Raw genomic sequence first — 12,666 nt, 5'->3', positions numbered from 1 at the left:
GGTCATGATCCGGAAGTTCTGAAAGAGCTCTGAACCGCTACTGACCTCGCGCTCCGAGCGACGAAGTGCCCGCTCAGGTTGCGAGCTCACTCTACTAGGAGTGTTGCATCCTCCTGGGTGCTGGCTCGTGGCGCCTCGCTGACAGATATTTGTAGAGCTGCAGGCTGGGCGACCCCCAACACGTTCGCAAGATTCTATAGCCTTCGTGTGGAGTCGGTATCCTCCTGTGTTCTCACCTCAAACGGGTAGAGGCGCTGAGAGGCCCCGGTTTAGTGTCGGCTTGCTAAAACTGCTCCAGTGTCCATACTGTAGGCCCTGTCGAGTTCCTCCGTCCCCTCGGCAGCCAAACGTGGCAGATACGTATGTAACCCTCGTTCCCCGAAGGAGGGAACGGAGACGTCCCGTCGCCACGGCTGCTGTACCACCGCTGAGCGGCCGGGTCACCGGCTCGGCTACTCAGCGAAAACCTGGTATGCATTGCACCGGCTACCTTTTTATGCTCACGTTGTGATCAGCGGCAGCTGGATGCAATCATCGCATGCCAATGTGCATTGGCTCGTTTAGTTTACACTCGAAGTGGATTGGTCTCTCTAAGCGAGATCCCAATTCGTCGGTCACCGACGTGACGTCTCCATTCCCTCCTTCAGGGAACAAGGGTTACATATGTAACTGAAACATTTAATTCTAAACTAGTTTCTTTTAGCTTTTCTGAAGAAATTGGAGAAATTTAGCATTGCATCACTTGCTCACCAATAGATCCTCTGCAGTGAATGGGTGCCGTCAGAATGAGAGTCCAAACATCTGATAAAAACATCACAATGTTCCACAACTAATCTCCAATCCATCAGTTAATGTCTTGTGAAGCGAAAAGCTGTGTGTTTGTAACAGGGCCGTCGCTAGTGGGATGAAAGCTGGTGACGATTATAGGGGCCCACGGCTGAGGAGGGGCCCCCGGGTGATCTCAACCGACTGGCTGAGGCCAGCCTAAAAAGACGCTCAGGACAGTTGACGGGCCACTGCTGTGCATCGTCACGAAATCTTAGCATTTGCAGGTGTTTTTAAGCCTTGCCAATTTAAACATTCAAAAGAGTTTAAAGCATTCAAACACAAGATGCGGAAAAACTAAACTGAGTACTCGCGCGCCGTGTTCGGTGCACACGCAGAGAGCCGCGTCTCACGGACAGTAATACCGAACCGAGCTCTCCTTCGCATCCTCCTGCACCTGTACAAACAAATACAAATCACAGTTTAAACGTGCAAACAGAAAAAGATGTGAAAGAGCCCAATTCAGCACCGGCGGTGTTCTGGTGTTCAGGGTGCACGCAGAGAGTGATGTCTCAAAGCGCTTGAACACAGAATTTGCCTCTTCTTGCTCTTGTACCGACAAATACATACAAAATTATGTCTAAATACCCATCTTGGAGAGTATCCTTGAAAAAACTGTCAGTTAAGTAAATAGTGGAGAAAGAAATCGGATGTGTATCATTATAATGGATGCATTGTCTCATAAAGTGACCGCGCCTAATTTACTAGCTGCTGTAATGTTAATCCAAGAAAATGAAAGAAAGAAAATCACTCACTGCTCTTGACTGAATTACTTTGTAGTTTTAGCAATAATTAATCCACAGTCAAACCAAAAATTATTCAGACACCAGATATAATTTTTTATATTTTTTTACTAGTGGGTGCAGGACACTATAATTAATTTATGTAAGTGAGTATAGCAAAATAAAGTGAACTGTGACATATTATACCCAAGAATTCTTCATACAGGGGACTACCAGTAAAATTGATAAAAAATTTGGGACCAAAAATTATTCAGACACTTTGACCTGACCATGTTTTGCTTAAGTGTTTTTTTTTTAAATTGCTAATGTGAACTTTTTACACCACAGACTGAACAAAATTAATCATTGCTTGGTAACTGGTCAACAAAATATTGATAGTTGTGCAAATATTGTCATACTAACAGTTGTCTGAATTTTTGGTTGATTGTAATCCATTACATACCTTTCTATCAAAGTTATCTGACATTATCAAGATGAATTTGTTCTGACACAGTTTATTGACATATTTTATCACCATTTTCTAAACTATAGCAAATAAACTGTGATAATGTGAGAAATGCTGAAGGTGTCCGAATACATTTTGGTTTGACAGTATATTTAATTTTTACAGTGAAGACTATGCAGTGCTATTTTACATTTGATTATTCGGTTTCTGTACCTGGACAACTACAAACTTGAAAAACTTAAACATTGTGTAAATAGCACAAATAAATAAATAGAACGATCATACAAAATAAACAATTTCAAACAGAGCCCACTGGTTCAACCTGCACTGAGGCCCCGCAAACCCCAGCTATGGCCCTGGTTTGTAATAAGCAAACTGATCAAGACTTTTTTTTTACTTCAAACCATTGTTTCTGGATAAAATACGAGTCCTCAATCCATAATATTGCTTTCTCCAGTTGTTTAAATCAGGAAAGAAAAATGCACATATCAAGCAACATTTACAAGTGAAAAAAGTGTAAACAGTTCTGTATGCCGGTAGATTTTGATGTGAGATGACAACAGAGGATGGACTTTACTTGTGGATTATTGTGATGTTTTTATCAGCTGTTTGGACTTTCATTCTGACGGCACCTATTCACTGCAGAGCATCCATTGATTAGCAAGTGATGTAGTGCTAAATGACTCCAATTCTGTTCTGATGAAGAAACAAACTCATCTACATTTTAGTTCATTTTTCATTTCACTGGGCAAAAAATGTAATAAATGCATTAAAAAAATAAAATTTAGCTTCTTAATCCTTCTTGTCTAAAATCCATTTACTTTTTAACTAAATTAATAATTTAAACTCGCCTTTAATGAATAGAAATCCAGATCCTGACTGATGAAGACACTAAAACTTTTTAGACCCAACAAGTAGTTTATTTAACTAAATTTATTGTTCCACTAAATTAGAATATGGGTATGTATTTAATTCTTGCTATATGTCAGAAAAAAATATGCATAGTCTGTGAAAAATTTAATTTTAAAATTAAAATTAAAAGGTTTTATTTAATTGCATTGAAAAATTTGATTAGATTTTTTTAGTATTGCAGGCTTGTTCAAATTCATACACCCTAAGCTTGAGAACAGTATTAGTGATGGCTGCCTTAGCAAGTAACTGTGACCAAAACGCATGCACAATTCTGTTAAATTGAGGTTGAAGAATTATATTTAGTGGTCACACATGCATGGGTAAGCGATACCATAATATCACTTTACAGCACATTATAAACACAAAGAAAGCAGAACAAGGTTTCCACTTGAACAACCTCCTGCAGGAACGGGTCTGGTTGCCATAGGGATTCCCTTCTACTGTCCTAGTCAGAATTAGAAGCATCTCTGTGCAATCTGCCCACGAACAAGAGAGGACCAACCTTCCGTCTCACATCACCAACTGCCTTCAAATTACTCATTCTGACTGTACGCAAAGTTCAATCATCTGTAGCCCACACAACCTACGGACAGACGGCCTTTGCCATGGATTATTCATGATGAAAAAAATTTGCCTTTTGTTTGTGAAGTAAAAAGAGAGGGCTGTTTAAAATGGAAATTCGCTGCTAAAAGATATATTTAAGAGTGACTTTGAAAACGCCACCTGTGAGGCATCAAGAGAGCAGAACAAATGTAGGCGCTAGAAAAAACGCTCTGTTTGGCAGGCTCCTAGGTGTTGATTAGGGGCGGGTATCTGCAGGTCTCTCGTGAGGCGATGCATATGCAATGTATGTTGATAAAGACTGTAGGAATCGCGTTATGTAATGTAAACAAAGCCACGCTGGATCTGAATCTCAGGTTTGATCTGGCTTTCTGAGATGTTCGATGTGATCAAAAAGAAAAAAAATTTCATAGTTGCTGTAGCTGTTCAAACACAAGTGAACATGCCACATGGTGGCATACTGAATTGAAGACTTTCAGAACATTCAAATCTGCATTCGCACTTCCGCTCACAAACAGTCTTTTCAAACATAAGGTATTATTTCTGTCTTACAATCATTCATACCATCACATAAATACTGGAATGAAAGTTTATAGTTCGGATATAAACAATGATGTCTATGGTAGCGATCAAAATAGTGCAAATCCCTTTTTGAAAGTAATTGGAGCTTCAAATAATGTTTGTGTCGATTACATTGTTTCGCCACTAGGTGGTGACAAGTGACTTAAAAAACAATTTGTCATTGAATCATTCATTCAAACGATTCATTCAAAAATGCTTATTCATCCAGTAATGAAACAAGTGAAGTATTTATGAGTGAGTCATTGAATCATTCATTCAAACCAATTTTTCATAATTTTAATGTTAAAATTGGTTTATTAAATATATTTTAAATGTACATTATATTTAACTTTTTGATAATTCATGCAAATTAATATTAACAGACACATTTAAACAGACTGCAGGAATATTTTGTCACAGCCTCTAGTAAATTACACAATATTTTGTTAAGTTCAGAATCGTGGGAGAAGCGTGATCTCTATTTGAGACAAAAAAATCGTTACTCTCAATTTATCCAGAATCGCACGGCTCTACCGTCTACCCAGGACCTATTGTGTTGTTTTAAACTGTTTTGAGCATCATGAGAATGTCATGAGTTCTGTGTTTTTAAGACATTGTGCCAACTTAAAAAAAAAACAGTAAAACTTAAAAAATGTGTTGTTGGCACCGATAGCCTTGTGGGCAGCACGCCAACAGGTTGCACTACTGGCATCCCGAGTTCGAATCCCGACTCAAGGACCTTTCCCAATCCCCCCCTTCTCTCTCTCTCTCTCCTACTTTGCTTTCTGTCAGCTCTGATCTGTTCTATCATAAAGGCAAAAATGTCAAAAATAAATCTTTAAAAAAAAACCTTTAAAATGTGTTGCGAGATTCACTTATGTTCTGCTTCAACTAGCCATTTTAAGCTCAAGGGCATGTCTTATTGGGGTCAAGCAAACACAAAATCTGGCTAATTATACAGGGCTTCCCTAAAACCATAATTTGACTCATTCTTTCAGCAGCAGACTAACTGATTTTGAAAATATATATTACTATTCAAAAGTGACAGTAAAGACATTTATAATGTTACAAATGATTTATATTTCAAATAAATGCTCTTCTTTTGAACTTTCTATTCTATCAAACAAACATGAAAAATAAACAAACTGTTTCCACAAAAATATTAAGCATCTCAACTGTATCATTGGTAACAATATGAAATGTATCCTAAGCATCAAATCAGCATATTAGAATGATTTGTGAAGGATCATGTGACACTGAAGACTGAAATAAAATCATCACAGAAATAAAAATACAAATTTAATTAAAATACAAAACAGTTATTTTAAACTGTAACACTCTTTCCCAATATTATTGTTTTTATTGTATTTGTTTAAACAAATAAATGCTTTTTTTTTTACTGACCTAAACTAACTGGCCCAAACTTTTAAATAGTTGTATATTTTGCACATCCCTAAAATAGAATATAAAATAGAAACACTTATCTGCCTTTTTAGAAGATTCTACCTCACATCACATTCAGGCCAAATTCTCCATAATTCCACAGATAAAGCAGCACTCGTTTAAGACAAACAACTCACTGAGAAGGATGCACACGTTAATAATTGATAACAGTATTCAGACATGTAATACAATCTCAAACTCAATTTGCTATAATTGAGTTTTTCTTGAAAGTCTATCCCATTTCATCAATACATCTTTAGGCAACTACAAAAGTGCTTCACTCGAGGGAGCAACACAAAACACATTAGAGACCACAGACATCTACAAAGATTTTGGGAAAGAGGATTTAAATAATCTGAAGCAATGTTTTTACTGAAGCACTGCATGCCTATGTCCAAACAGATGGAATAATTCAATGTAGTGATCTCTAGTGTTTGAGATAATAGATGTGAACATTTAACATTGGTGTACACAGATGTTCTTCAGACTTTCATGAGCCTAGAACTGCAAGTTGACGATATCAAGATTTCTATAAGGGACAGAAAGTAAACATGCATGAAAAGGCAAAGGGGAAGGACTCAAACAGGAGGTGATAAGTGATCTAGCAGCTGAGCAGACAGATCTTGAGTCTGGAGGAGGCAGGAGGCTGAGCCTGTTGGCTGCGTTCACACTGAGGCTGCATCAGGGCAGATGGTGGGGAGAGTTGAGGGGGTTCAAAAACACAGATGGTGCCAAAAATTATTGAAACTGTGAGGGCCATTAAAAGGCTACCAAAAACACTAAGAACACCTTGGCCAGTGGCTTTTGCATAGACAAGCTCCACACATTTTCTTCAGAAAATAAACTACCATTGGTCCATGGTGATTATGTAATAGGTGGGTGTGGCTCCAAGGCCCCGCCTCCTTCGGCATGTAAATCTTCTCTGGTTTATTTCTTCAGTTCAGTTGAGGTCAGGCACGAATGAAAACACGAACACACTGGATAGCTGCTTTATACTTAGATATTGAGCTTGTAATTCGAATTGAAAAAACACTGACACTGTTTTGCCTATTTAGTAGTGCTGGGCGGTACCGGTTCATACCGAATACCAGTGTTTATTTTTGTTATGATATGACTTTTTAAAATACTGCAATACTGGTGTATGTCGCTTAAACAACGTTCGGAACGCGACACTGTTTGAAAGGGGTCCCTTTTCACTGTTGCACTGTGGTGAGGGAACAGCTGTATGTGTTACTAAGCGTGAAGTATTAAAAGGTGTCGTGTTTAGTCACTATTTAGTGTGATATTTTTTGACAATATTCACTCATCATGACAGTAAAATAGGGCATTCTAAGTCAATATACTGCAGTATTTCATCTCTCAATCAGTAGAAAATATGGTTAACACCCGGTTATGCATGAAAAAAAAATACCGTCATGTACCGTGAAACTGGTATAATTTAAAAAAAATACAGTGATATAAATTTTTGGTCATACCACCCAGCACTACTATTTAGTACTGTAAAGCTGCTTGCTTTAAAGAAATCTTTTGTATAAAGCACTATATAAATAAATGTGATGTGACATGACTGGAGGGCTGAACTGCAGAGCTCATGCCAACATATCCACATCGCTATGACCAGATCCTTTCTTGACTGTCTTCTCACCGTTTCTTTTGTTATTGAGAGGACAGCATGTAGCAGTGTAGAGAGCATTGGCATGTTCGCAATTAGCACACTAGTATACTGTACTAGTATAATCTTACCCCTAAGCAAAGAACAAAAATGAACATCGCTGGAAGTATATTGCGGCCTTAACCCACGGCTTCAAAATCTTTCAAATGTGCATCTTTACTCTGAGCTTCTTCCCTTCCACACAGAATCTCTGCACTTTCCTCCACTTACCTCTTCGCAATCCTGCAACTCTCATTTGTTGCTTTCTTTGCCCTCATCCCCAGCTTCACTTTTCTCCCTTTGTCTTTAATTGCTATGATTAAGTCTCCTGCATAATAATTACTGTCTCCATCCCTCCAGAAACACTGACAGACTAGGCGTTCATTCCCTCATAACCTCTATGTGCCAGTACACCAATCATGTTGAAGGAAACTGAAGCACGCTGTCTGTATCAATCATGACTCGAATTAAACACACCTGAATTAGGCTACTGCACCAACACGGCCTTCAAATTAAGAACAGGCATTTGGTAAAAGAGGAAGATGATGATGTTACCTTGATGTAGCAGTTCAGCTGTGGATAAACCCTCTGCACCCCCAGGAAAATAGAGAGAGGGGTTCGGTGAGGGAAGGATGCTGTGACGACATGTGTGACCTCTGGGAAAGAGAAAACCCGGAAGCCGTGCTTCTCATACAGCTGCTGCTGTTCCTCATTGGGTGCATCCTCACTCAAAATACTGCCCACCGCATAGCGACACTTCTGTGCTGGAACCTACAACACACATAAACAAACATTTCTTAATGCAGAAGCATTGCAATTCTTGAAATTACTGTCAGAAATGTTTGTCGAGAAAGGTTTTCATTTAATTAAGACAATCATGAAAAAGCTCACGACAGTAATTAAATGGTTGAAGAAAATTACAAGAAAAAAACTGCAACAATGCACAAACAATAATTTAGAATGTACAAAACATTTAAATAATATAATCATAAGTACATGAAAAAAATGTAATTATATATTTCTAAATAAGTAATTTTATTTAAAGAAGCATTAAATTGATCAAAAGTGGCAGTAAAGACATTTTAATGTTGTAATGAGAAAGTGAAATAAATGTGTAAAATTCTCAGTTTCCTCAAAAATATGAATCAGCAAAACTTTTAATAATAAGAAATGTTTCTTAAGCAGCAAATTACCATATTAGAATGATTTCTGAAGGATCATGTGACACTGCAGACTGGAGTAATGATGCAAAAAAACAAAAATAAATAAAAAATTTAAATGTATTACAATATAAAACATTTATTTGAAATTGTAGTATTTCACAATATTACTGCTTTACTGTATCTCTGATCAAATAAATTGTCTTGAGCATAATAATATACATATATCACACCGACTGAAGGCAAACTTAAAACAAGTCTCAAGTCATATTGTGTTAGCTCACTAACAAATATGCCACACATAATGCAATATCATGTCTCTAAACATGTGGAACACACATGTACTACAGCGCACAAAACAAACAGTGGATAATGAATGCAACCCTTTCTACTGCTCTTTAATTAGTTTGGCCCTGCTAGCGTTCACCGTTATCAACTTTTCCCAGTGAAGCAGGATTATATCAAAGACGAACACTTCTCTAGCCAACAAACACTCTTCTTCCCAAACTGATCCCCAAACAGCATATCCACAACAAAAACTTTCCCAGCCCCATTAAAACCCATCAGCTGCCTGCAGTAATCACCAGAAGGAGCCGTACACATCTCACAATGCTTATCTTGTGCAACAAATAAGCAGGAAGAACTCCCTCACTCTCGCTAGCGCAGTGGCATTCAAAGACAACAGGGAGCGTCCACGATTCAGTGAGTCACAGAGGAAAAGCTAGCTTAATGAGAATAAACAAAGCGATGGCTGAGAAAAGCATATAAATACAGGATTAGATGGAGTTGCATGAGCAGGTGGCATTGTACGGCGAAAAAGAAAAAAACAATGAAGCTGTAGTTTGATAAGACTGTGACTAGTTGCCACGCATCGTCTGGCAGCTTCGAGACCAGTGTGGATGGATGCCCAACTGTCACTTTTCACGCATGCCTCTTGCTTTTACCAACCAAAGGAATATATGCTTGCAAATGAGGGCACCGGGGAAATTTGAGATGGATTGTACGACCCAGTCTCGGCTTGGGGTTCAGGTCTCTCGAGGATTTGGAGGGAAAAGGGGTAGGTCGCCGAAGCTAGACTGTGACAGATGAAGGTCTGTTTAGAAAAGAGGCTGCAACAGTTCCCAGAACATCCATCCTTTAAATTGGAGGAAAGTATTCATTTGTCTCGTAGTCTCTTCTGGGTCACTTTTGGCCTCCTGCTGAGCCCTCCACTGCCAGTCAGGAGAAATATCAGTCACAAAAACAGATAACCAGACGAGTTAAACTGGTTTTAGTTTTCTCTCAAGATCGTTTGGTGTTTACATTAGAGTCCTAATCAATCCTGATCCTTCAACAGAATCACATAATTCGTTCTAGATCGTTCTGAGGCCCTGGTCTGCGGGAGGTCTGGATTCCCGATGTGCTCTCAGCAGGTGTTGTTCACGGGGAGTGTGTTTTAACAGACTGGCCCGTCACTAAGCATCCATTTGCTCAGAGCCTTTGACAGAAATTGTGACTAAGTCTCTTCCAACATGGCATTAGACTATAAATAAATGAGATCAACAACAACAAAACTTCAGGGATTGCCAGAGACCATGTTCTGTCAACAGTTTAGTCAACAGAAGGCACGTTTCCATTACAGATTTGATATTTTAGAATATCGATATTTTTGAAATGTCGATAAAAAAGTATTGCGAAATGACGACAGCGTTTCCATTAACCAATGCCTCTCGCGATAAGTCATGGCAACGGATTTTGGCTATATTTATTCAAAGGAGGCGTATGCGTGTATCTTTACAGAAGCAGCACAGAGAGCCGCTTCAGAAACGCGTGTGGCACAGCTGGAATAAACAAGCATTGACTAGAGTGACCGCAATCAGCTTCAGTGGCTGTATCAGAGCCACACTGCAACGCAGATGTGTGCAGTGTAAATTGTCTAAGCATTAATGGTAGGGAAATCCCCTTATACTGGAGAGCAGCCACGTAAGTGTTTCTTGGAGGTTATAGTACATTGAAGAATAATCATATGACTTTTTACATACGCCATGTGACCTGTAAATGCGAAAAAAAACAAAAAAACATTTCCATTGCAGTTTTGAGAATTATTCCTTTTTCTCATTGCCTGAAAAACCACCTCATGCGAGCGTAAAAACTTTTTTGCGATATATGGGTGCTTTTGCGAAATTTACGCATTTCCATTAGGCGTATTTTCAATTCGCAATTTCAATTTGCACAATTTTAAGGGTAATGGAAATGCGCCTAGAGTGTCTTCAGACGCCTTTTTTTTTTTTTTTTTTTAAGCATTATGTCAAATATTACAGGGCAACTCCACAGAAGCAATGAATAATCATTAGTTACATTAGACAAGATTACATATAACTAGTATAACCAAATATATATTATATAATATATAAATTATATATTAAAATATATTTATATATAAAAATACATTTCAGTTATTTTTTTATCTTTACAAAAAAAAGTCCTTTAAATTTAGTTAATATTTCACCATGTTAATCGTACTCAATTTTACTCTCGCTAAAAAGGCATATAATTTATTTGACGTATTATTTTAGTAGATAAAATGTGGACAATTGAACAAACTGCAAGTGTATAAATTTGTAACAAACCAATTTATTTATTATTTAAAAATAATGAAGTGTACATTAAGCTATTTAAACATCAATTTAACTAAAAATACAAAGTGAATTATTGTATAAATAGGATCATAAATTTGTATTAAGGATATGAATATAATAAACACACACACACAAAAACACAAAAGTCTTCTTGGCCAATTAATGCATCACAATAATCAGGTAGGTTGACGGAATACACACCAAAAAGTTAACTGAAAACCAAGCAGAGCCCGACCGATATATAATTTTGCCGATTTTATATTTGCCGATATGAGCCTGTCTCAGATATATCGTATCGGCGAATATGCTGCCGATATGAATGTTTTTTTACAGAACTTATAACGCAGATAAAATGCTTCTAAATGGTGTAATTACTTATTTTGTCCAGCAGAACGCACTCCATTGTTTGCTACTTGCGACCCAGGTCACTGATGCACGGATGAGTTCAAACTTCACCCGAGTCCACTGATTGATGAAATTAGCGATTTATACTAATATGTGATGCTTCTCCTGGCCAATCAACCCTGGTTATGGAGTAAATGAAGACACTATGGAAAATATGTTATGATAATATAAATGACCCATTCAAAATCCAGGGTTGGATTTAGTTTGTAATTTTGATGATTTTTTAAAAATCCCATGAGTCCTGATAAATGCAATTTCAACTATTTCTGAAGTGCTTCTTGTTGGAAAGCACTTTTATCACAATGTTTTTTCTGTTGGACTTGTGTAGGCCTTAGGTGTTTTTTTTCTCTTCTGTTAAAAGCTGTTAAATTATTAAGCAGTGTTGTGTAGATTTTTTCCCTTGTATTTTATGTGGTGACCACTGGGAGGTGCTCTGGGCATTTTTCTTTCTTGGTTTTCTTCCCTGATGTGATGTATGTTGCAAAGCGAAAGTAAAAGTTTCATGCAAGTTCGTTTGTTCTAACCAGAAAGAGCTCCGTGTCTTTATTTAAAATCAACACTTCTTTTATAAAGAACACCGCTTTCTCACATAACGCAGTGAAGCAGCCCGTGCATAGAATGAATAATCGATTCTTGAGCCATTGATATCAACCAATTCAACATCACCGCCATGGACAGCACCTGGTAACGTCGCACGTAAGAAGGTATATCTTAAGCAACCTCCTAAGGTATAGTTCGGGGAACGCTTAGAAATAGTACACCTTTAGTTAAGGCATTCCTTTAGAGTCTTCGTAGCGTGCTAAGAGACAGCGTTATTGGAAAACGCAGCCCAGGTCAGTACACTTAAATCAAATCGTGATTTAGACTAGTGTCTGTGAATACCTTACTAACTAATAATAAGCAGCAAATTAGGAGTTTATTAAAGGGGTCATATGATGCGATTTCAAGTTTTCCTTTCTCTTTGGAGTGTTACAAGCTGATTGTGCATAGATAAGATCCCTGAAGTTGCAAAGACTAAAGTCTCAAAACCAAAGAGATATTCTTTATCAAAGTTAAGACTCTGCCATGCCCCCCTAAAACGGCTCGTCCTAACACGCCCCACATATCTACCTCACTATGTGGAAATATTAGCATAATGCCGCCCAAATGTGTATGCAAAGAAAGAAGGTGTGGTTTCAGTAACCGCAGTTAGTGTTGAAGCAGCATGTGAGGGAGACGCTGTGTGTTTCTAGGCGAAAGCAAAAGCACTTTATTTTGCCTTCCGAAAGTAGATGCATTTAGAAATCTTTAAGATCACTTACAACAGAACAGCAATGCATTTTATGGACGACCGTTTCATGAA

The 12,666-nt window shown here is 37.9% G+C and overlaps 1 protein-coding gene across 1 annotated transcript in view; it reads right to left on the bottom strand.

Moving 5' to 3' along the window:
* Window positions 1-12,666, bottom strand: part of LOC107577761 (testis-expressed sequence 264 protein-like) — a 30,513-nt gene that overhangs the window by 9,607 nt on the left and 8,240 nt on the right. The window contains exon 2 of the mRNA XM_016263830.1: window positions 7,697-7,912. Within this exon, the coding sequence (XP_016119316.1) occupies window positions 7,697-7,912 (216 nt within the window). The remainder of the gene's footprint in view (window positions 1-7,696; window positions 7,913-12,666) is intronic.

This window comes from Sinocyclocheilus grahami, unplaced genomic scaffold, assembly GCF_001515645.1.
Source record: "Sinocyclocheilus grahami isolate Dianchi unplaced genomic scaffold, SAMN03320097.WGS_v1.1 scaffold3.1, whole genome shotgun sequence".
In the NCBI taxonomy this organism is placed as follows: domain Eukaryota; kingdom Metazoa; phylum Chordata; class Actinopteri; order Cypriniformes; family Cyprinidae; genus Sinocyclocheilus; species Sinocyclocheilus grahami.
Note: the sequence above shows the minus strand (reverse complement) of the source record. Positions and strands in the feature narration are given on the sequence as shown.